The sequence below is a fragment of the Phymastichus coffea genome, unplaced genomic scaffold, assembly GCF_024137745.1.
Source record: "Phymastichus coffea isolate CEN01 unplaced genomic scaffold, Cenicafe_Pcof_1.1 PCOF00017, whole genome shotgun sequence".
NCBI classification, from domain to species: Eukaryota; Metazoa; Arthropoda; class Insecta; order Hymenoptera; family Eulophidae; genus Phymastichus; species Phymastichus coffea.
Window position 1 is genome coordinate 925,114 of NW_026706828.1, and position 23,740 is coordinate 948,853.

The following is a 23,740-nucleotide window of genomic DNA, read 5'->3' on the forward strand; positions in this document are numbered from 1 at the left end:
TAAGCTACCTATAGCTTCTCAATAAGGAACCTCTGATTTTCCAAGTTTTTCCGCTTTCTCTATATTATTATCATTTCTGGCTTTGACTTGTCTAGTTATCATAGGTATATTTTGTGGTTTACTTTCATCTATTTTAAATCTCTCTAGTATCTTTTCTGTATATTTGCTTTGGCTCAGCATTATTTTTTCTTTAGCTTTTCTATCTCTAGTGATTTGAATACTTAAATATTCTTTAGGTTCTCCTAATTCTTTCATTTTAAACACTGAGCTTAAGTGTCTTTTGATTTCATTAATCTTATCAGAGTTATTTCCAGCTAGAAGTATGTCATCTACATATAGAATAAGCAAGATCATTATGCCATTCTTTCTGTATGTAAATAAACAGGGCTCATTTATATCTCTTTGTAAGCCTAATTTTTCTACTTCTGTTGAGAACCTCTGATTCCATTTCTTAGAACTTATCTTCAATCCATATATAGCCTTATGTAGTTTACAAACTTTATTTTCTTTCGCGTGTTCATTTACTATTACTCCATCAGGTATCTCTATATATATTTCTTCCTCTAGTTCGCCGTTTAGGAATGCAGTTTTCACATCCAACTAACAGACTTCAAGATCTAATTTATTGATTATGGCAAATGCAGCTCTAATTATAGCAAGTCTAGATACAGGTGCATAAGTTTCTCTAAGTTCGTACTCATTAGTATCTTTAAATCCTCTAACTACTAATCTTGCTTTGAAGGTTATTTTTCCATCTGAATCAATTTTTCGTTTGAGTACCCACCTGCTATCTATTATGTTGGCTTTATTGCCTTTCTGAATTACCGTAGGTCTATCTACTATACTCCATACGTTGTTTTCATGCATGGACTCTAATTCATCGTTTATTGCTTTACTCCAGCTCATTTTATCTTCTATTTCCATAGCTTCTCTATAATTGGTTGGGTCTGAGTTTAGGGTAGCGATTAAACAAAAACCTTTTTCGTCTTCTCCCAAAACTTCAATTTCGTTACATCGGGTCAAGAACGCAAAACTGTTATCTACTAAGTTAGCCTTTCCTTCAGCCATCGCTTTATAATCTCGTTTTATTTTACTAACGCGCTTAGGTTGTACTCTAGATTGGTTCTCTGTTTCTTTATTATTTTCTGATTTTCTTTTACTAGTTTTAATTTTCTTTGTATTGTTTTCTGTAGGTTCTAATTCAGTTAATTTATCTGGTTTTTCAGAACTATTCGTATCGAATATATCTATAGTTATCTCTAGTGTATCGTTCTGGTATTCTTCGGAAGTAGAACTCGAATATTTATTATATTCTTTAGCTATCTCGTCATTTTTATCAATGTTTTTGTAAGTTAGCTTTTCTCTAAATTTTACGTGTTTAGTCAGAATTAATTTTCCGGATTAAGGGTGCCATAGTATATATCCATTGCTGGTTTGTCCTACTAAGATTCCCTTTATGGCCTTTTCCGATAATTTGGTTTCAGACAACGGTTTCTTTGCATAAGCTGTGCATCCAAAGCGTCTGATCTTTTCTAAATGACTCTTCTTGTTAAGGAATATTATATTTAAAGGAGTTTTGTACTCTATGGACGAATTTAGAGTTCTGTTATACACATGTACAGCTATTTCCAGGGCTAAGTTCCATAACGATTTCGGTAATCCAGAATCTATCATTAGAGACCTTAGTCTTTCTAATATTGTTCTGTTGAATCTTTCAGCTGTACCATTATGAGGTGGTGTGAATGGATTAGAAAAATTTGACTCTAGTTTTGCTCGTTTCATAACTTCTAAAAATTCTCCTCCTGTGAATTCTCTGGCGTTATCTGCTCTTATATAGCAAGCTCTAAGATTCTTCCCAACTAAGTTTCTCATTGTGTTTAAATAGCTTTCTAAACAATCTCCTGCTTCGAATTTGTTGACAATAGCATATGTTTTGGCCAATTTCGAGAAGTCGTCCACAAAGACTATTATGTATCTTTTCCTACCAGGATAAGTAATTGTTTTGAAGAGACCTATTATATTAGTATGAGTTAGTTGAAGTGGATGATCGGTTCTAGTTCTAACTTCTTTAAATGGTTGTTTACTCATTTTGGACATTATACAAACTTCGCAGTTTTTGATGTTTTCATTGAATTTGACATTGCTAAGTTCTTTATTTGTCTTTTGTAACTTTATTAAATAGTCATATGATGGGTGTCCCAATCTTACATGCCACAGCATCCCTTCATCTAACTCCTCTGAGTATCTTTTCTCGAGTTCGAATGACGTAAATAAATCATCCATTGGTTTCTCGTTTTTAAGGTCATCTAGTGAGTAGTTTTCAAAGTCTCTGTATTGACTAAGTATAGGTATAGATTCATTCGTAATAATCTCCCTCTCAATCTCTGAGTCTATATTTTTACTGTTTTCTATCTCTATATTTTGTGATTCTTTCGAAAAATCCTCTAATGTTATTAATCGTGCTCTACAAGAATATTTATTGTATGTTTGTTTGTCCGGGCTCTCGATTCTGTTCTTTACTTCTAATTGTATTAGCCAGTTTGGTTTCTTATAGTACCCGGTTAAAAATATAGATCCATCATTTTTATCAAATATTTTTAAGTTTTTGTCATCTAAGTATATACTAAATCCGGCGTCGACAAATTTCCTAAGGGACATTAGGTTTTCGGATATATCAGGGGCAGCTAGAACGTAAGATAGTCTAATGGTATGACCTTCTTTGTTTAAACTTTTAAGGTACAGATCTCCTTTTCCATCTATCTCGATACCAGCTGATTTATTTTTGTTCGCACTCTTAATATAGGTTCCTGAGCTTCTCTTAAAATTTCGCAGGATGAACGCTTTTATTTGTAATATGTTCCGTCCTTCCGGAATCTAGTAAGAAGGTTATCTTATTGTTTACTTTATCAATGTTATTCTTACCTTCAGTGTGTGCGACTGCAGCGTTCGCCAGTTTCTGTTTTATTTTGTCTTCGCTTGGGTAATAAGTTCTGCTTGCGCCCCGTTTATCTACTTTGCCACTGTTACGATCTCTAGAGTTTCTATTTTTGTTATCTCTATCGTTTTCGCAATAACCTTTGCCTCTTTTGTTATTACCATTACCTCTATTGAAATTTCCCCTGTTACCTCTGTATATACCTTTTTCTTTAGATTCTTTTAGCTCTTTATTATTATTTTTATTGGCAACGTACCCTCCACCTCGGTGGGATCCATCACCACGAGGGCAGGTTCTGCCCGTGTGGTGCGCGAAGTCTTTGCATATGTAGCAGAACCACAACCCATACTGGATCAGCGGGCAAGAATCCGAGATGTGATCAACATTGTGTCGATCACATCTGAAACACTTGCCTCCACCGCTGGGACCAGTACCGGCTGTGGCCGCTGCGCCAGTCCTTGCAACACTGGCAGAGGCTCCCTCCGAGACGCCAGAGCTCCTTAAGTCAGCTTCCAGCTGTCGAATGAAATTTTTCATTTCTTCTATATTCATTCCTCTGCCATTTGTTTGTTTAGTGATTATTTCCATTTCTCTAATTCGGGGGTACGTGTCTTTCACAGCTTTCATAAACGCAGACGTTTTCTCCGCGTCAGTGAGAGGAATGGCTGTATCACAGAGTTCATACTCTCTAATAATGGAGTCAAATTTATCCAAGAACACTGAAACTTTATCTTTCTTATTGATCTTAATGCTGTACAGTTCTTCCCTCACTTTAGCATCATCTGTGTTTGCCTCTATTCTTCTATGTTCTCTAATCTTTGCTAATATTTCTTTGGGGTCATTAATATTGAGAATTATCTTGTGATAGTTCTCATCTAAATAATTGATTATAATATCTCTAACCAGTCTATTTCTTTTATCAATTTCATCAACATCAAAAATTCTTTTAGGTCTAGTGTTTGAATCTATCACATCTAATAATTCTTTTGCTGATAGTTCTGAGTTTAACCGATCTAACCATACATTGACATTAGCTTTTGATGTGAGGGTATAATCCCTTTTGAAGGATGCTTTAGACGTAGAATTAGTACTCTCTATTGTTTTCAAAGAGTGCTCCAAAGGTTTGATTTAGTTGACTGCTGATGTCGCTGGTAAGATTATTTTGGTTAACCTCAGTATATGTAATTTCAGGGTTGATTTCGTTTTCTCTAGCAGTTATATCAGGGGCTCTAGTGTTATTGGAGGTTATATTGTTTTCAGGGTTTAAAATTCTGTCAATGGAGAATGGATGATTCCTATCATTTTGAAGTGGCGAAGAGGTTATCACGCTAGTGTTAGTATTTGCATTTTTATGGTTCGACCCTACCTCGAGTCTTCTTATCTCGAGTCGCTTTGACTCGAGAGAAGCATCTAGGATTATCCTGGCTTGCTTTATTGCCTCATTAATTTGGGGCCATACTTTGGCCTGAAGTTCCGCCACTTTCTCCACAGACTCCATAATATGCTCGAGGCGTGTGGTGTAAGCGGTGTTCAGGTCTTCCCTGGGTGGTGTGTTCACTGCTCCAGATCTCTGGGGGGGGGGGGCCTAAGAGGCACTATCATGCGGGGGTTTCTTGCCCTCGCATTGTTGGCAGCTGTGTGACGATTAGGACCTAAAGGCACGACGAATACGGGGCCCCGGTCGTCCGTAGCAGTATCGGGTGCGGATGACGAGACACTGGATATTGTAGTCTCGCTGGCCATAGTTGAAGGTGCTAAGGAACAATATCTCTATATAAACATTCGGTGCTTAGCTCTGATTTGTTAAAAGAAAAACTCTGATTAGTCGCGGATCCGCACTCTATTTCTCTATGATTGTTCGATAGCTGTTCTAAAACTCTCAACGTATAGTATTTGTTAATTTTTATATACCGGTATCATCCGCCCCTGACTCTTGATCGACGACGCGGTCCCTTTCCATTGCCGCCCCCCATCTCCCGATTAGCCTCGCTGTTCATCTAAAATAAAATGACCGAATGTTTCGTCTAATTGTTTGTAAAAAGCTGGCTATCAATAGGTTTCTTCCTTATATCTGTCAGGTATATCCAACAGATACAGTCCGAAAGCCGACAATTAGTTATCTGATCGGCTGATACTACTCCCGTGATCCCTCCTTTTCTAGTGGCCATACATGACGTAAATTACTGGGGAGAGGCGATCGCTCACGTTTGCAACATCAAACAAATCATCCAACCAACTGTCAAAGTCGCGAGAGGTGTTGACTGTACGTAGCGCAACAACCTCGACTTTATCAAGAGATATTATTAAGTATATATATATAATTTTAGTTTAGACTCTAGGTATCTCTAAAAAATATATCGTTCTGCTAAAAGATTTAACTAGATTCATAATTATAATTATATGTACATATATGTTTGTATTATTATTATATATATTAATGTTATGTTCAGAAGTATAGATATTGAGTTTATATATATATATATATATCATTATTTAGTAACCCTTTTATTTTAATTGTAATGTGTGTATGTCATACATGCAGGCAGTCCCATACCGGGTCACTACTTGGTGTCTGACAAGTCGCTGCAGAATTGTAAGTCTTAGGTTGTGTCACAATTACCGTTGTGAACACACCTTAGTAGTGCGCGCTCTCTATATTTTCTCCTTCCTTTTCTCTAACGTTTCGTTGCGCGCGCACTCTCTCTCTCTCTCTCTCTCTCTCTCTCTCTCTCTCTTTCTATTTGGCGCGTGCGCAGAGTGGTATATTTGTCGCGTGCTTTCTTGTTTGCTCACGTTTATCCGGGTGTCATGGCGTCGAATCCTTTGTTCAACTGTCACGCATGACATCGACATTTGATTCACCTATAATTCGCGAAATATGTTGTGTCACTCCCGGAATGCATCTAATTTTCATTTTTCTAATCTTAATTAATTGACATATAATTTTATTCACTTTCGCTATCACTTTATTTCTTAAAAACGAACGCGACAGAAAAACCACACTTTTCTGTTTATTCTCTAATTATTTTTATTTGTTCTTTAACGCTGACTCACTGTTACTATCTCTATCTCTATCGCGATTCCGGCAACTTATATTCTCTTTTTCGTTGCAGTGTTGATTCTTTATTTTATACCACTTTAATAATTCAATCGACATACCTCTATAAGTTTTGTTTGTTGCGCAGCTGAAGCGTTGCAGAGCCGATAACCTGTTGGAATTATGGATCGATGTAAATTAATATAAACACCAGCTTTTAATTAAAATAGAAAGTACAAAATTATTTATTTTAATATCTATTACAATAATTGAATCTCTAAAGTTACTCTAAATACTTCGTTAGCTCTAGCATCAAAGGAGAACACGGTTGGAATGCCGCGCTAGTTTCCGCGGCGGTTGAGCTTAGTGAAGGTGGCGTAGTATGCGTACGCACACATGCACACAAGAAGCTTAACACATAGTAATCATTTCAGTAGCACGCTTTGTAGTTTCTGGAGTTTTACCCTAACAGGAATTAGGTTTTTTGTAAAAGCTTAAAATATTTTGTTTGATTCCAAATTTGTCATAAATAACATTGTACTTACAATAACTTGTGTATCGTCAGTTTTAAATTTAGGTAAAAACTGATTTGCATAATTTTTACGTTTTCTGATATCAGTAAAATAAGAGGCAAGTAAATTTTTTCTAACAGCAACTATTTTTTTTTTCATAATTTTATCTTTTCTTTTTCCTTATGCACAGCGAGTAACGTTTGGCCGCATTTTTATTACACATAACGAAATGTACATAATAAATATTGAAAGACCATATTTATCTTGTAAACAACAAGAAGGGTTATGTTTTAACCGTAACAGCCATACGTCTGCCAGTGAGTGCCGTAACTCATAGCACGGTCACTACGTCTGCGCAAGAATCAACTGAAAATCTCGCACTGCGTAGTTAAAATATAGTTTCACTGGCTCACTACCTTAATAGATCTTGTACTTCCTTAACTCATTCTAAAATTCTGGAAAATTTACGTTTTTTTTATATCATTCTCAGTTGCATTTGAGCTGTTTTTATAAATTCTATTAATTAAATTAAAAATACTAGTTTTACTTAGAAAATCACACGTAAGTATGTAATTGTCAGTAATATCTGGAACAAAAACAATCATCAGAATCAAATATTGACTCATATTAATCTGAACCTCTGTCTACATTTAAAAGGAACATTTTCTCTGGTTAAGTATCTCAGCCTTTTGTTATTGATTATTACATCAGTAAAAGTGCTTAACTCATCTGGTTATTTGTTGATGAAACTGAATGAGTTCTTCTAGAAGGGAACGCATTTCTAATTGTAGTGTTCAATGGTGCTTTGGTATTATATCACTTCAGCGAAAGGTTCTTTTAGTCTCTACTGCGATGTTAAAATATGTCTTATCGAGTTATTGTTCAGTATCACGAACTGTTCTCATTTCTTTCAATAGACGATAAAATGCATCTATTTGACTACGGGCTTCATTGTTAAGAGCGCTTCATAACGAACAGGTTAAGCCAAAGCAACCATAGGTAAATCGTTAGCCATGGTGAAACATAGATTACGGTTGGTAAGATTTTGGGCAAGGTCGGCAAATCATGGATCACCGTGGGCGCGATATTGAGTACGGTCAACTCATCGCTCACATTAACTAAGTATGTATTATTAACCTCCGAGCATGAATCATCAGATGAGCTGCCTAAATTGATAAAAACTAGATCTGACAGTGTAGGGTATCTCGGTGTTATTAGCCTGAATGTCAGCAATGGCGACAACAGTTCCAGCAGTAGCGTTGTCAGTAAAGTCAGTTTGTAGAGTAGTGGCTTTAGCATTAGCCTGTACTCTTGTTCTCGTTCGAAATGGTACACTTAGCGTGCGTGGTTTTTTTCCGATTTTTCAAATTCGGACATATCAATCTTCAATATCACGAACAAGTATCCAAAAATGTTAATCACTCATTCCTATATTAATAATAATTAATATTAATGAAAATAACTCAAGCGTATTTAGTAGCTACAAGGAGGTTAAACACAAATAATGTTTTTTAGTTATTAGACTTAGCTCAACTAACTAGTAGTAATAATAATAAAATCAACGGAAAAAGCAAATTACTTAGCAACACTTTGTTTTGGTCAGAGAAGTAATACATAACAATATCGTAATATTGTTTTCAATGTAGAAATAATCATATTCACATTAATTAATCATCTACTTAGAACTACTTTCGGAAGTATCTCCTTTTTCATCAAATTTGTCATTGAACTTTTAATTAAAACGTTTTATATTTTTTGCGTAACGATATTTATGTATATCTAACAGCTATATAAATTTCTATACTGCAACCTAGATTCTCAAAATTCCTCCAGCAAGTCTGCTACTAGGTAAAACGTCCACGTCACGTGTACACTACACGCCGCAGAGGCCTTTCTCAATTGCTTTTCGCCTTTCGCTTCTGCCTAGTTAACGAAACTGCCCCACTCACAGTTAAATCATATAACGATTGCAATTAACTTGCCTAGTTTATTATCTTCTTTTATATTACACTAACCTATATTGTTTTATGGAATATTTTAACACGGTCTGGCACGAAATATTTAAAAGCCTATAATCTATTGAAGTATGGATTTTAAATTAGGACACATGGCATTCATCTGTGTTCTTCTACAATATTTTATAAACCATTTGTGTCAACTAAGGAGTACATACTTCTCAAAATTTCTTAAAAAATCTTATCTTTTTTACACTGATACATATAAATCTGTGCGTTTTTTTATTTACTATTAACTATCGGTAAATATATTTCTGTCGTACAGGGTATACGTGTATTCGCCTTTACGTTTGATACTTTCGTTCCGATGTCTTCTTTCCAACCGAGTTGAACTCACCTTAAGTTACCTGACTTGTGACACTCGATCTATCTTAGGTGTGAGATCTTACCTAATGCTTAATCCGACTAATCCCCTAGATGAAATCGGATTAAAATTTAATCCGTAATAGATCCGTTAAACTATTAGGAAACTAAATGACGTAATGCGGCGAATAAAATTAATAATGCTTAATTTTAGAAAATTACAGTCTTTGACGGACCGAAAGACTAACGCCGCGAATAGGATTAACAACTTTTTACAATAATACGGGAAGAGATAAAGAGAGAGAAGTCGAACTTTTGCCGCGAAAACTAATACTCGGCGCGAATACAAAAAAATAACGATCGCGATAGACAAAATACTCTTGCTAGTATTTTGTCGCGCAATAAAAGGAAAGTGCACCTACTCTGCGGTGCATTTACGGTGATCAGCCGTAATTGTTTATCCAGAAAATCGACTGTTGGTATTCCTCAAGTATCAGCTGCGCTGCCTCGCTCACTCTCAAAATTCCTTTGCTGCTGCTTTATTTGCTGCTGCTGTGATGCTGCTACTGTGGTTGCTTCCTCGTTCACTCACGCACGTATCAAAAATCCCAATAAACTATTTTATGAGAACGGCGAAACACAGTGAAAACTAATTGGCGGTACTACATTAAATAACAACGGAAGCTTAACTGAACTTTTTAAACTCTCGCGTGCCCTCTCTCTCTCTCTCTCTCTCTGGTGAGCGCCGCACGCACTTCACATCGGCTCCAGGTTTTTACAGTTTAACTAACATAATTTTGTTGCACCTCTGCGAGCAACTTGTTCCAGGTGATGTGTTGTCCAAGGGGCAGCTAGGCTTGAGCTAGTTAGTGCATAATTTGCCCTGGAATTACACATTACCTCAATCTACACTTGTCACATAACGTGATCCACCTTAATCTGAACGGACGTGAGACTTCAGCAGCTACTGGTTTCATCTGTCATCACTACATTGATTTGACCTGCACACCGGTTTCCTGCAACATCGGCTACTAAAACACATTATTATCGCCTACACACCGCTTCGTGAGAGAGATACATCAAAATCGCTAATCTTATTTTATCCTATCTTATCTAATTCTCGTCTCGTTATCCGGCTGCGCCCTTTAATCAATTTCTCCTGTAACGTCATCATTACCGTTTTGACTGAGTGATTTGTTTTGTTGTTTCTGTTAGTCATCAGCCAATTTATTATTAAGCGACTAATTTTAAGTACTCATAATTCTGAGCGCCATTTAGGTTAAGTTCCTCTACCAATTAACATTCCCGCGAATTTTTCCACATTTTCCGTGATTTCCGAAATATCTTGCATTTCATCCTACTGCAGGTAGGAGTCGCAGATCTCGTTTACTCTTATTCGCGCCAAATTTTCTATCTGCCACACACATACTATCCTGACCTTTTCGACTACGTTAATTCGCTCTTTCCTCTCCAGTTTATTTACTTGTTGAGTTTAACGTAGTTCGACTCCCTCTTAATCCTCTAATTCCTAAACTTGTAATCCGCTACGATTTCTTAATGTCAATTAGAGACTGTGCAAAGTGTTACCTTCCATTGCGATGACTCGACAGATCTGTTTTGTGCGGCTCCTGCAACTCCCTTTACCACCTTAATTGTATATCCCCAAATTCTAGGCCGATATCGAAAAATACTGAATTTATATGTTGTACTGATTTGTCACCTTCCAACCAATTACCGATCGCCAATACAGCCGCCCTATTCGCCACGCCTACCGGACACTCTCTACCTATACTCTTGCGGGCTAAGAAACGCCTAGCCTCGCCTACTCGGCCGCTATTGTCGCCGGTAACCAAGCAACATTGTACTGCGCCTCATCATTCGTCACCTGAGTCCTTCGTTCCTGCAACCAACGTCTTCGCTACGAATCAGAACCGCCTGCATTCGTCCCCGCACTCAATCTCTTATCAAGGCGCAGATCACTCTACTACCATGGCGGATGCACCTGAGTGGTTCAAGCGGGAGGCCCAACTAAATGCCGGCAGACATCAAGAGATTCGCGATTTGTGGTCCCAATTGCGCTTGGAGCACCAGGTCAGAGATGCTCTTTTTGCAGCCACAGACGAGCCGGAACTCCTCGTCCACGGTCTTCCCTCAGACTATCAGGGCACACTATTCCAGGCAGCAACTTCACTGTTTGTTGCGCTCGGTTTTGGCGGGATGCACAATCTGCCGCAAATCATAAACACGCGTGATTGGAACCATTCTTCAGTCTCTTCCCAAAGCTCACTATCACTTCCCGGCGCTGCTCGTCAGTCTGGCCGCTCATTCGCTTTTCTTGTAGACTCTCCATCGATCCGGGATAGGATTCTTCGTTTCTCTCCGAAGTTAAAGGAGCACATCGCCCAGTCAATCTTTGGTACCGGTGGACCGACGAGAGTCTACGTTCGCCCCATATGGCCGAAGCCGGTCTTCGATCTTCTCACAAAAGCGAGAAAGGTTAGTGCTGAGCTTGGTTATGCCTGGCCAGTGGTCCGTAATCTGAGAGTGTTCTGCAGGCAGACTCAGCGCTCTGAGCTGATCCCCATTTTAACTGAGGCTGACTTACGCGGGCTCGTGTCTCTCCAAAGCGTGACACCGTCTGCCGTGAGGCCACCCTCTCAGCATACTCATACTCACAGACGACTGTTCCCCTTACCCTCTTTGCCCCATCAAATTGACACTAACCTAGTCCGAAATTCACTGAAATCCAACAATTTAGCTGAGTCAAACTCATCTTTCAGTGTTGCGCACGTCAATATTAATGGATTAAATGTGCCCTCACATTTCTCTCTTCTTGAGGCTGAAGTCCTGACCGTCCCTTACGACCTAATAGCAATCTCTGAAACCAAACTCAATGAATTTGTATCAGATGCTCACCTTGCTATTCCGGATTACAATTTTGTACGACACGATCGTGTGGGCAGGGAGGGTGGAGGTGTTGGTTTTTATGCGCGGAACCCATTGATGATCAAAATACTAGCCGAGTCTGATCCCGTCTATGACAATACTCCTGAATTTATAATTGCCGACATTCAACTGAATCGACGTAATAGGCTACTTTTTGCTGTAGTTTATCGTCGTCCCTCAGCCTCCATCCCCACTTTCTTCTTTGACTCCATCTCTACTTTTCTTCCTTATTACAACGATATCCTAATCACAGGTGATTTCAACTGTGATCTCACCTCTGATCTTCCACATGTTCGTGCTTTTCGTGATCACCTGGAGTCTCTTGCTTTAAGGGTTGTTTCTACTGTACCTAGGCATCATCCTATCTCAACCACTGGGGAAATCATACACACAACCCTTGATTTATTTATCACCAACTACTTAACTAACATCTTACAGTTTGCTCAATCTAATTCACCCTTTGTTCCTTATCATGACTTAATCGCTGTCTCAATCTCAGCTACATACTATACATCAAAAATACCATGAAAACTTTTTCCTCCCGTCCTCTCCAACACATTAATCCCTCAGCCCTTAATTTGATAATCGACACTAATCTTTCAGTTTTCTCCTCCGGACCTTTACCGGGCCTCTCACACTCACTTGATCAGCTTGAATCTATCTTTACTCTCAATGTACTTGCTGCTTTTGATCAGCTTGCCCCACCTCGCAAGATCATTATCCTATCCATGAAAAAGCCCTGGGTCTCTGGGGAGCTACGATCCAAGATGCGCACACGTGATCATCTTTTCCTTCGCTACAAAAAGACAGGTTCTATTGAAGTACTTTCCCAATACCGGTCACTTCGTAATCAAATGTCAAATTCCCTAGACACTGCAAAGAATTCCTTCATTCATGACACCATCCACAATGCAAAGTCTATCACACACAAATGGGGAGCCCTCCGGGACATGGGTGTAGCTTCCAACCCTCTTCCTTCTCCACTACTCCTCTTTTCCCCTGACATTCTAAATGTTTACTACGTTTCAGTTGCCTCTCGTTACCCTGCTCTAACTAAACAAGCTTTCGATGACATAATTAATGCTCCTATATTCGAACCGATTCCCTCTCATTTTCCACAATCCTTCACCTTTTCTACTGTCTCCCAGCGTGAAGTTGAGTTCGAGGTCTTGGCCCTTCGCTCCAAAGGCAAAGGAAATGACGGCCTCTCCTCCCAAATGCTAAAACTTGGTCTTAGTTCTCTAGCTCCCTTCCTCATACTCATAATAAACCAATCCATCCTCACTTCAGTCTTTCCTTCAGCCTGGAAACGCACTATCATCTGCCCCCTCTCAAAAACTAAATCACCCCAGTCTCCCTCTGATACACGGCCAGTAGCTCAGCTTTGCGAGTCCTCTAAGGTCCTGGAGCGCTTACTTCACAAGCAACTCTTGAACTATCTGGAGGCCAGCAATTTCTTTGACCCAAGACAGGCTGGATTTCGCAAGGGGCACTCTACTGAGACCGCTCTGATTGGTCTGTTGGAGGATGTCAGACGTGCTGTTGAGATACGTCAGCTCACGATCCTTGTCTTGTTTGATTTCTCCAAAGCGTTTGACAGTATTCCCCATGACTTGCTTGTCCGGAAGCTGCGGGCCTGTAACCTGGCTGACTCAGCACTTCGCTGGTTTTTTGGCTATCTGTCGGGTCGGTTGCAGGCTGTGGTTGATCGAGCGGGCTCATTGTCTGACTGGCTGCGTGTCTGTTCAGGAGTGCCCCAGGGCAGCGTTCTTGGACCTCTTCTATTTTCCATTTTCATTAATGATCTTCCCAAGGTACTGCATTTCTGTCAGCATATGATATATGCTGACGACACTCAAATTTATCATCATTGCTCTTCCTCTGAAGTTATTCCAGCCCTCACTAAAGTTCAACTTGACGCCCAGGCAGTCGCGGACTGGGCTACCTCAAATGGTCTGCAACTAAATGTTTCCAAGACCCGTGTCATTGTTATTGGCAGTGAGCTTTACTTATCCTCTTTACATCTTGACTCCCTCCCCCAAATCTCCATCAATAATATCATCATTCCATTTTCCTCATCCGTAAAAAGCCTTGGATTCACGATATCCTCATCATTACATTGGAAAACTCACATCAACAATACGCTCAAATAGATCTACATGAATCTAAATTCACTTAAGTTTTACAGGAAGTCCCTTTCGATTTCCACCCGATCCTACCTAATCAAATCCATCATCTTCCCTCACTTCACTTACGCTTCTATTGCTTTCCACAACCTGGATAAAACCAGGCGGCTTGCTCTACAAGTTGCTCACAACGCTTGCGTCCGTTTTGCTACTGGTTACATCCCTTTCATCCCATCTCCTGACATTGAATCCCACGTCACCTTTCATAGACTACGTCTTGGATGGCTCTCCCTTGAATCTCACAGAAATATCTCACTAATCCTTCTTGCGTACAAAACAGTTTGTCTTTCTCATCCCTCATACCTTACTACCTATTTCCAATCTCCAAACTATCTTTATTTAAAACGTTCCTCTCGCAATCCATCTTCAGCTTTCTCATATCCAGCTCCACGTACTTCGACTTGGAACCTCTCTTTTACAGTTCGTTCCATGTACCTGCTAAATCAACTATCCATAACTGACTTTCACATTTCCAGATATAAGGAGGTCAAGTCATGGCTGTTCTCCCTCTTTACGGTCCTGGAACATCAGCACTTCATCCAGAGGGTCACGTCCGAATCCTTAACAAATCTCTCATCCCTTCGAAAATTACCCAGAGTATCCCTTCCTTTCAACGTCTCAGCCTTCACTGACAGTCCAAATTACCTGCAAACACCTGGTTCCTACCTCTCCTATAATTTCCCTCCCTTCAACTCATAAAACCTGGAATATTGAATCTTCCTCCGTCTTCTGTTTAGATCCTATTTCTTCTTCTCCCTCTTCTCCTCCTTCTATCCTTCCAACGTAGTTGTCACATGACTCGCATTAATTGTCGTTATCAACTAGATTTATCTGCCTCTTTGAGGTCATTTATTGAGGCCCACCTATCCTTTTTGCTCACACGATTCTCTTCCCTCTTTCTTTTATGCGACTTATTTTCTCCTGTACTCTGCGACCTGCGTATCTCCAGTTTTGTATTGTTATTTATATTATTTTTCAGTGTGATATTATTGTCTCACACTCCGTCATTTCTTATTGCCTTTCTTATTGCGTTTTATCCTGTTATGTTTCTTGTTATAATGCCAATGTATAGCGTATGTTATCTAGTGTGTTTTATTGTTTTATTATTATTGTTGAAAACGCACTATTTCTACCAGCTTGCGCTCCAAACTCTAAATATTCCATCATAAATTACGCAGCAAAATTTCGAGTCACCGTAGTTTTGAAAAAGAATTTGAGGCCCGCGCGGGCAATAAAGCCGTTGGGGAAAACCCCCAAAAAAAAACCAGCAAATGGCACGACAGCAGCAATACTGACCGGTAGTTCAAAAAAAAAGGGTTTAGGGCCCTTTGCCCGGCAAATAGTGCGGCAGGGAACACGTGGTCAGCAGATGCGCTGCATACACCTCATTTTTTTTTTTTAATCCGAAGCCTGCGACGGAATACGCGTAAAAGCAAAAAGCGTCAATATCGTAAATGCGGAGCTGTTCTCGAACGTCTTCTTTTCAATAGTTTTTAAGACCATTGTAACAGCGGGATTTATGATCATCGTGTGCGTATGTCTGTTTCTGGAATAGGTGTGAGTTGTAATAGAACAAATTTGTATTCATGTTATACTGTATATGAAATGTCCATGTGGTAATAAGAATGAAATGCGTGCATAGATAATATGTAATCTAGATATAAGATAGTCAAAGGGGTGAAAAGAATAATCAACTTGCTTGTTTGCGACTACTTCGTCGTTGGCTGTCTTTCGATTCAAATTTGTATATTTTCCTCTTGTTTTATACGTCACATAACAAAGCTTCGATCTCTCTCGCGCGTTAACGTTGCGTGACATGAATGTGCACGAGCGCCTTGAATGCGGCGTAGCGTGGCCTTGAAGCCCAATTTTATCAGCATCGGCGAGCATAGGAGCTCCCCGAGTGTTGTCAGACCTCGCGAGGGAACATTGTTCCCGGGTATTGAAGGTCACCCAAACATACGGCACGGAAGGCTGTCAGGCCGACCGTGGGTCCATCAGGCAAGCGAACGGAAAAGCGAGCGAGAGAGAGAGAGAGTAGAAGTAGCCCTTTGAGGCAATTAAAAGAGAGACAGCGAACAAGACTATATCAGCGTAGGCGGAGCGAAGGGATGCGCGCGGCAGCGGGGCCTAAAGAGAGGGCTAGAGCTGTCGAAAACTGTAGCGGACGTTCGGAAAAGGGGGCGAGCGGGCCCCACGCGAAGAAAACACTAGTCAGTTTTGGCACTCATCGTTCAGCCGGCAAACAAGCAAGTTGTCCTTGTTCGTAAAGTTCATCATATCTTCGAACATCTTGTTCTTGCGTTGAGTTGGCTTAAGCAAAAAATATTAAACTTTTGTTATATTTCAATAAAACTTCACTGTGTAAAGTTATTGGCTCAAATCCCACATCCAACAAAGTAGTACCCCTGGTGGGACATCGCGAAAATTTGAGCAGTTAATAACTTCAGTCGAACGTGTACTCGCAAATTGTAACATCAATTAATTACGTATTTATCTCTTCAATGGCACCGAGAAAACGTCAAGCTTCAACTGCAATGCCTGCAGCTGCTGCAGCAACCAACGTCAAGCGAAGGCGTCGACTCAACGACCATGTCGACGAAGTCATCGAAGAGGTTGTCGCTGAAGTAGCACCGGTAGGAACTACCGCTCGCCGAACTACTCGAGCGGCAACGGCAGCAGTGGCAGGGGCTGATCAACTCAACCGACGAGCACCGAGGTTTTCTCGTCAACAACGGCCGCCGCCAGTGCAGCCCCGGGAAGAGTTACCTTTACCCGAGGTCTGCCGGCCGACGCCTGTGTATCCTATGGATGTCAACGTCATCATGGCGGCCTCATCACGATCACCGTCTCCGGAAGCACCGCCGCAGCGACGCGCTCAGCTAATCAACGACAACAGGAGCAACGTCAACGAACTGCGAGGTACTGTAGCGAGCGAGCCAGTGATGGCTAGTGCGAGTGCTACAGAGAATGCGCTTTTGGCGATTACGAATAACTTTATCGAAACCGTGCGTGTGTTGCGTCAAAGCATAACCGAAAATTCGATCGGTAATTCGCGTTCGTCCACGTCAACCGATCATTTAAGAAAGCTACCCGAATTCAGCGGGGATGTAGTTGAATGGGCGCATTTCAAACGGTTCTACGAAAGTACATGTAGATTCTTTGACGACGCGTATAACATCATCCGATTAAAAAGAGCTTTGAAAGGAAAAGCTTTGGACCTCGTTAGTACGTTATTATTTTCCCCTGGCGATCCCGATCTCGCGGTTGAAACATTAGATCGACACTATGGCAATCGGCACCTAGTAGCTTATCGCGTGGTAAAGCAGCTCAAGGGAATACCGTGCTTCAAGTCAGGGAAATGCGATTTAGTCTCATTCGCAACTAGCGTGTCTAACTGCGTGGCTGCGTTGAAATCGCTTGGATTGACCGAGTACCTTGTGAGCTACGAGTTGACTTCGAGTGTGAGTAGAAAAATTCCGCACGATTTAAGAGATAAATTCGCTGAATACTCGGATCAGCTCGCGCCTGATACGACGCTTTCCACTCTCGAGAGATTAGCGAATTTCTTGAACAGAAGAGCCGCTTCAAATTTGCGTGCGGAAATGCTGAATCTAGAAGAAGCTACATTTCTCTTAGGCGAACGTCATTCGGATAGATCTAAGCAACTGGGAAAATCATCGAGAACAGCTGTAGTGTGTGCGACGGACGCTAAAGACGCGGGCGACGACAAGCGTGACAGTAAAAAAAGGCAGTGTGGGCATTGTAGTAGAGAAAAACACGGAATAACCGACTGTCGCGACTTCAAACGACAAAGCACGAAACGGCGGTGGTTTCTCGCGAAAAAGCTTGGTCTCTGCTTCAACTGCCTCGAGGACAAACACGCCAGGTACTAATGCGAAAGGTCAGGGTGTGATGAGTGTCGCAAAAATCATCACTCACTGCTGCATTTCTACCGTAACGATCGAGAAAATTATTCGAAACGCGATGATTCGAGGCGCAGCGAGGAGCGAGATCACCATACGAGTAAGCGGCGTCGATCAAGGAGCAATGATAGGGAGAACAGAAAGGATTCGGGCTCGCATCGCAGCTGTTCTACGAGCGCGCGCGGAGAAAGCGCAAGGAAATGACTAGTGTCGAGAAAGGGACTGCTAAAAATCGTGCCTCTCCGCGTAACTGGACCTAAGGGCGAAACGAGCACGTATGCTCTACTCGACGGAGGCTCCACGGTTAGTGTAATCGACAAAAGTTTAGCGAAAAGGTTAGGCTTGTCCGGGGAAAAATTAAATATGTGTATCCGAGGATTGTGGAGTGGAGCTGTGAATGCAGAGTGCGAGCGACTAAATTTCACAGCGCGGGGTGCCTTCGGAGAGCAAGAAATCGAACACACATTAGCAGTACCCCGATTAGATTTACCGCACCAATCACTATCGCGAGACATTGTGCAGCGCGTAAAAGAACACGCAAACGTGGAAGTCGTGCCTTACTTGAACGCGAAACCTCAAATTCTCATCGGACAGACAATTGGGCTCTATTACATCCTAAAGAAGCCCGAGCACTAGGCAAAAGCAGCATTGTAGTCTCGCGCACAGCTTTAGGTTGGACAATCCACGGGTACATGAAGTCAGATCGCGAATCGAAAAACACGATAAACGCTCACACAGTCTGCTGCAGCGGTAAACAGCAAAGCGATTCCGAACTGCAAATTCTTGAAAGGTTAGATAAACGGGTACAAGAGTATTACGATATTGAGAGTCTCGGGGTGAGAGTGACTGCAAATAAAAGCAGCACCCACGATAGAGCATTAGCAATTTTAGAATCAACATCGCGGAAGATAGGCGCAGAATGGGAGACGGGCCTGTTGTGGAAGCCGGGTTTGATGCCGAACATCGACAGCAGAGTCACTGCCATGAAACGTCTTCGGTCATTAGAAAAGAAATTAGATAGGAATCCGGATTTCGCAGCACGTTATTACAAAGAAATGGGGCGTTTAATCGAAAACGGATATGCCGTGAAACTGGAAAACGAGGCGCGGAGGCCGCGAGTCTGGTATATACCTCACTTCGGCGTAGAAAATGTGAATAAACCCGATAAGGTTAGATTAGTTTTTGACGCGGCTGCTAAAACGGGGGGAGTCTCATTAAACGATCTGCTTGAAACAGGACCCGATTATTTAGAATCACTTCCTGGAGTTCTCTTACGCTTTAGACAGTTCGAAGTTGCCGTTGTAGCCGACATCAAGGATATGTACCTGCGTATCAAAATGTTGGAGCGGGATCGTGGCGCGCAACGATTTCTCTGGCGAGGTGCTGATCGCGAACGCGAGCCGGAAGTGTACGAAAACACGAGTTTAGTTTTTGGTGCGACCTCCTCACCATGCAGCGCTATTTATATTAAAAATAAAAATGCGGAGAGATTTGCCGAGACGCTGCCTTAGGCCGTGCGAAGTATCGTCAAAAATAGTTATATGGATGACTATCTAGCGTCAGAAAAGTCAATAGAGGAAATGAAAACTCGCGTGCGAAACGTCATACATATTAATAGCGAAGCAAATTTTAAAATGCATGGGTGGGCGTCAAACGAACCGCAAGTAGTGCAGGACGTGCGAGACGAGCAGAAATTAAGTAAGAATGATCCGGCGAGCCTTTGCGATACAAACGAGCGAGTCTTAGGCCTATACTGGGATAGGAATGAAGATACCTTAAGCTTCAACGTCGGTCTCAACAAAATTCGAGCGGATTTAGCGAATGGAACTAAGCCGCCGACGAAGCGCGAATTTTTTAGCGTCGCGATGTCGGTTTACGACCCACTTGGTATACTTGCCCCTTTCACCCTCCAATCGAAACTTATTATGCAGGATATTTGGCGTAGTGGCATAAAATGGGACGGGCCGATCCGCGAAAAAGAATTTAAAATTTGGCTCGTGTGGTTAAAAAATTTAGCGGAAATGAAAAATGTTAAAATACCGCGTTGCTTTCTTTTCTCTGACTTTGATAACGTAAAAGTGCAGCTGCATATTTTTTGTGACGCGAGTTTAAAAGCTTACGCTACCGTAGCCTATCTAAGAATGGAGACGCGCGATGGCCGAGTTCGTACCGCGCTAATTATGTCAAAATCACGCGTCGCCCCAGTTAAACCGATGTCAGTGCCCAGGTTAGAGTTACAGGCAGCCGTGCTTGAAACGAGATTAGCCGCAATGATCGAGAAAGAGATCGAAATCACTATTCATGAACGCGTGTTTTGGACCGACTCCACGACAGTTCTCCATTGGATTCGCGCGGACCCTTCCCGAAAACAAATGTTCGTTGCTAATAGATTGGGCGAGATTGGCGAAGCGACGAAAGTTGCCGAATGGCGCTGGGTCCCTACTAGTCTGAACCCAGCTGATGACACGACGCGACCCTCGGAAGTACCGATGCATTCGGACGATCGGTGGTTAGTAGGCCCAATGTTCCTTCTCGAGAAGCCTGAGTCCTGGCCTCGTCCCAAATCGCTAAACGAGTCGGAGAAACGGAAGATCAACGAGTTAGAAGCGCGTAAGGAATTTATCGGAACGTTTCAAATCGATATGCCAGACAATTGGAATACGTTAGATGTTAGATATAGAGTGCTCGGGTGGGATAGAATTAGAGAGGTAGCAACGGTCGTGCGAAAATATTTTTATATTTGGCTCGACAATGTACGGAAGCGACAGGGCGAAAATACAACAGATCGCGCAACGCGATATAGACGTCGACATCGAGAGAAATCAAAGTTGAAAAGGCCGATAGGTCCGCCGGCGCACCGAAGAATCGAGTCCGAGGAAGATCGTCTGCGTGAGTCTGAAAATGTTTGGTTTCGAGTTATCCAAGCCTCACTCTTCTCGCATGAAATGGCCTTATTGGAAAAAGGGAAAGAGCTCCCACGAGGGAGCAAATTAATTAGTTTAGATCCAATTGTTGACGAAAAAGGATTACTGCGTGCTCGCGGACGCGTAGTACAAGTATAGAACGATAACGGCGAGGACGTCAATATCGAAATGAATCCGATTATTTTAGACGCCAGTCATTTCGCAACGCGATTAATCATTAAAAACTACCATGAACGATATTACCACGCTAATAATCAAACGGTCATTAACGAATTGCGCCAAAGATTTTATATTATCGGACTTCGAAGCAGGCTAAGATGGCTAGCCAAACGTTGTTTTGTCTGTCGCAAGCGCCGCGCGCAACCAACAAATCCACCGATGGCCGCGTTGCCGAAAGCTCGCAGAGCCTATAAACAACGACCCTTCACACACTGCGGTATTGACTACTTCGGCCCAATTACGGTAAAAATCGGGCGTCGTCACGAAAAGCGATTGGGTGTTCTTTTCACATGCTTAACTACGCGAGCGGTACACTTAGAATTAGCCAACAAGCTAGACGCAAGCTCGTGTATGATGGCCGTCGATCGATTTGCTCATAGGCGAGGCTTTCCGAGACATCTGTACAGCGATAACGGTACCAACTTCGTTCGGGCAAACAAGGAGTTTAAAGCCGCGTACGCAGCGATGAATGAGGAAAAAACAAAGCAGCGACGTTACGCGAAAAAGCATGAGTTCGAGTGGCATTTTAACCCTCCTAATGCTCCTCACATGGGGGGAGCATGGGAGCGGTTAATACGCTCCGTGAAAACCGCATTAGAACATACGCTCGACGGACAAACTCCCTCAGAAGAAGTCTTGCAAACCCTGTTAGTAGAGATCGAGCATCAGGTAAACTCGCGACCGCTTACACACGTATCAATCGACCCGCGGGACGAGGAAGCACTTACACCTAATCATTTTTTGATAGGAAGTTCATCCGGACACTTGCGTTTAGAGAAATTCGAAAATGAAATAGACAGTCCCCGTAAAGCCTTTGAAACAGCGCAAAACTTAGCAAATCGTTTTTGGACAAGGTGGCTACGCGAATATTTGCAGTCTCTGCTCCCGCGAACCAAATGGCGCACCCCCGTCGAACCATTGAAAGTCGGTGATATCGTGCTCATTGTCGATTACCAAGTACCTCGAAACTCGTGGTTACAAGGTCGAGTCATTGAAGTCTATCCGAACCAGTCTAATGACGTGATACGAGTGGTTAAAGTCCGCGCCGGAAAAAAGGAATTAATAAGATCGGCGAACAAACTGGTAAAAATATTCAGCCCATCGGAGAAGTCTAGAAATTAAAATGAATTCCTAGACTGGGGGGAGGATGTTGAAAACGCAATATTTCTACCAGCTTGCGCTCCAAGCTCTAAATATCCCATCATAAATTACGCAGCAAAATTTCGAGTCGCCGTAGTTTTGAAAAAGAATTTGAGGCCCGCGCGGGCAATAAAGCCGTTGGGGAAAACCCAAAAAAAAAAAAACCAGCAAATGGCACGACAGCAGCAATACTGACCGGTAGTTCAAAAAAAAAAGGGTTTAGGGCCCTTTGCCCGGCAAATCGTGCGGCAGGGAACACGTGGTTAGCAGATGCGCTGCATACACCTCATTTTTTTTTTTTTAATCCGAAGCCTGCGACGGAATACGCGTAAAAGCAAAAAGCGTCAATATCGTAAATGCGGAGCTGTTCTCGAACGTCTTCTTTTCAATAGTTTTTAAGACCATTGTAACAGCGGGATTTATGATCATCGTGTGCGTATGTTTGTTTCTGGAATAGGTGTGAGTTGTAATAGAACAAATTTGTATTCATGTTATACTGTATATGAAATGTCCATGTGGTAATAAGAATGAAATGCGTGCATAGATAATATGTAATCTAGATATAAGATAGTCAAAGGGGTGAAAAGAATAATCAACTTGCTTGTTTGCGACTACTTCGTCGTTGGCTGTCTTTCGATTCAAATTTGCATATTTTCCTCTTGTTTTATACGTCACATAACAAAGCTTCGATCTCTCTCGCGCGTTAACGTTGCGCGACATGAATGTGCACGAGCGCCTTGAAGCCCAATTTTATCTGCATCGGCGAGCATAGGAGCTTCCCGAGTGTTGTCAGACCTCGCGAGGGAACATTGTTCCCGGGTATTGAAGGTCACCCAAACATACGGCACGGAAGGCTGTCAGGCCGACCGTGGGTCCATCAGGCAAGCGAACGGAAAAGCGAGCGAGAGAGAGAGAGAGAAAGTAGAAGTAGCCCTTTGAGGCAATTAAAAGAGAGACAGCGAACAAGACTATATCAGCGTAGGCGGAGCGAAGGGATGCGCGCGGCAGCGGGGCCTAAAGAGAGGGCTAGAGCTGTCGAAAACTGTAGCGGACGTTCGGAAAAGGGGGCGAGCGAGCCCCACGCGAAGAAAACACTAGTCAGTTTTGGCACTCATCGTTCAGCCGGCAAACAAGCAAAGTTCGTAAAGCTCATCATATCTTCGAACATCTTGTTCTTGCGTTAAGTTGGCTTAAGCAACAAATATTAAACTTTTGTTATATTTCAATAAAACTTCACTGTGTAAAGTTATTGGCTCAAATCCCACATCCAACAATTATTGTTTATTATTGGTTTATTAATGTTTATTATTGGTTATTATTATTGTTATTTTATTGTTTTATTGTTTTATTACTGTAATAGTACTTTATTTTTCTTGAAGCCTACGGGGTTATACCTCATGGCTAAATAAAAAATGGTTTAATCTAATCTAATCTCTCTCTCTCTTAGTCGTTCGCTCTAGCATCGCGAGTGTACCGAATCGCGAACGGATCGATTAATCAAATCGACTACCATTGCAATGTATAGTACTTTAAATGTATAACTGTCTTTTTCAATGATAAATTTTGTAATAATGGAAAGAAGGGAAATAGTGAGAGA

At 41.7% G+C, this 23,740-nt stretch overlaps 1 protein-coding gene across 1 annotated transcript; it reads left to right on the forward strand.

The window, feature by feature from the left end:
• Positions 1-19,494: 19,494 nt before the first annotated feature.
• On the forward strand, positions 19,495-20,922 carry LOC131675218 (uncharacterized). The gene has a single exon (XM_058954128.1). The coding sequence runs from the start codon at positions 19,495-19,497 to the stop codon at positions 20,920-20,922; it is 1,428 nt and encodes a 475-aa protein (XP_058810111.1).
• The last annotated feature ends 2,818 nt before the right edge of the window (positions 20,923-23,740 follow it).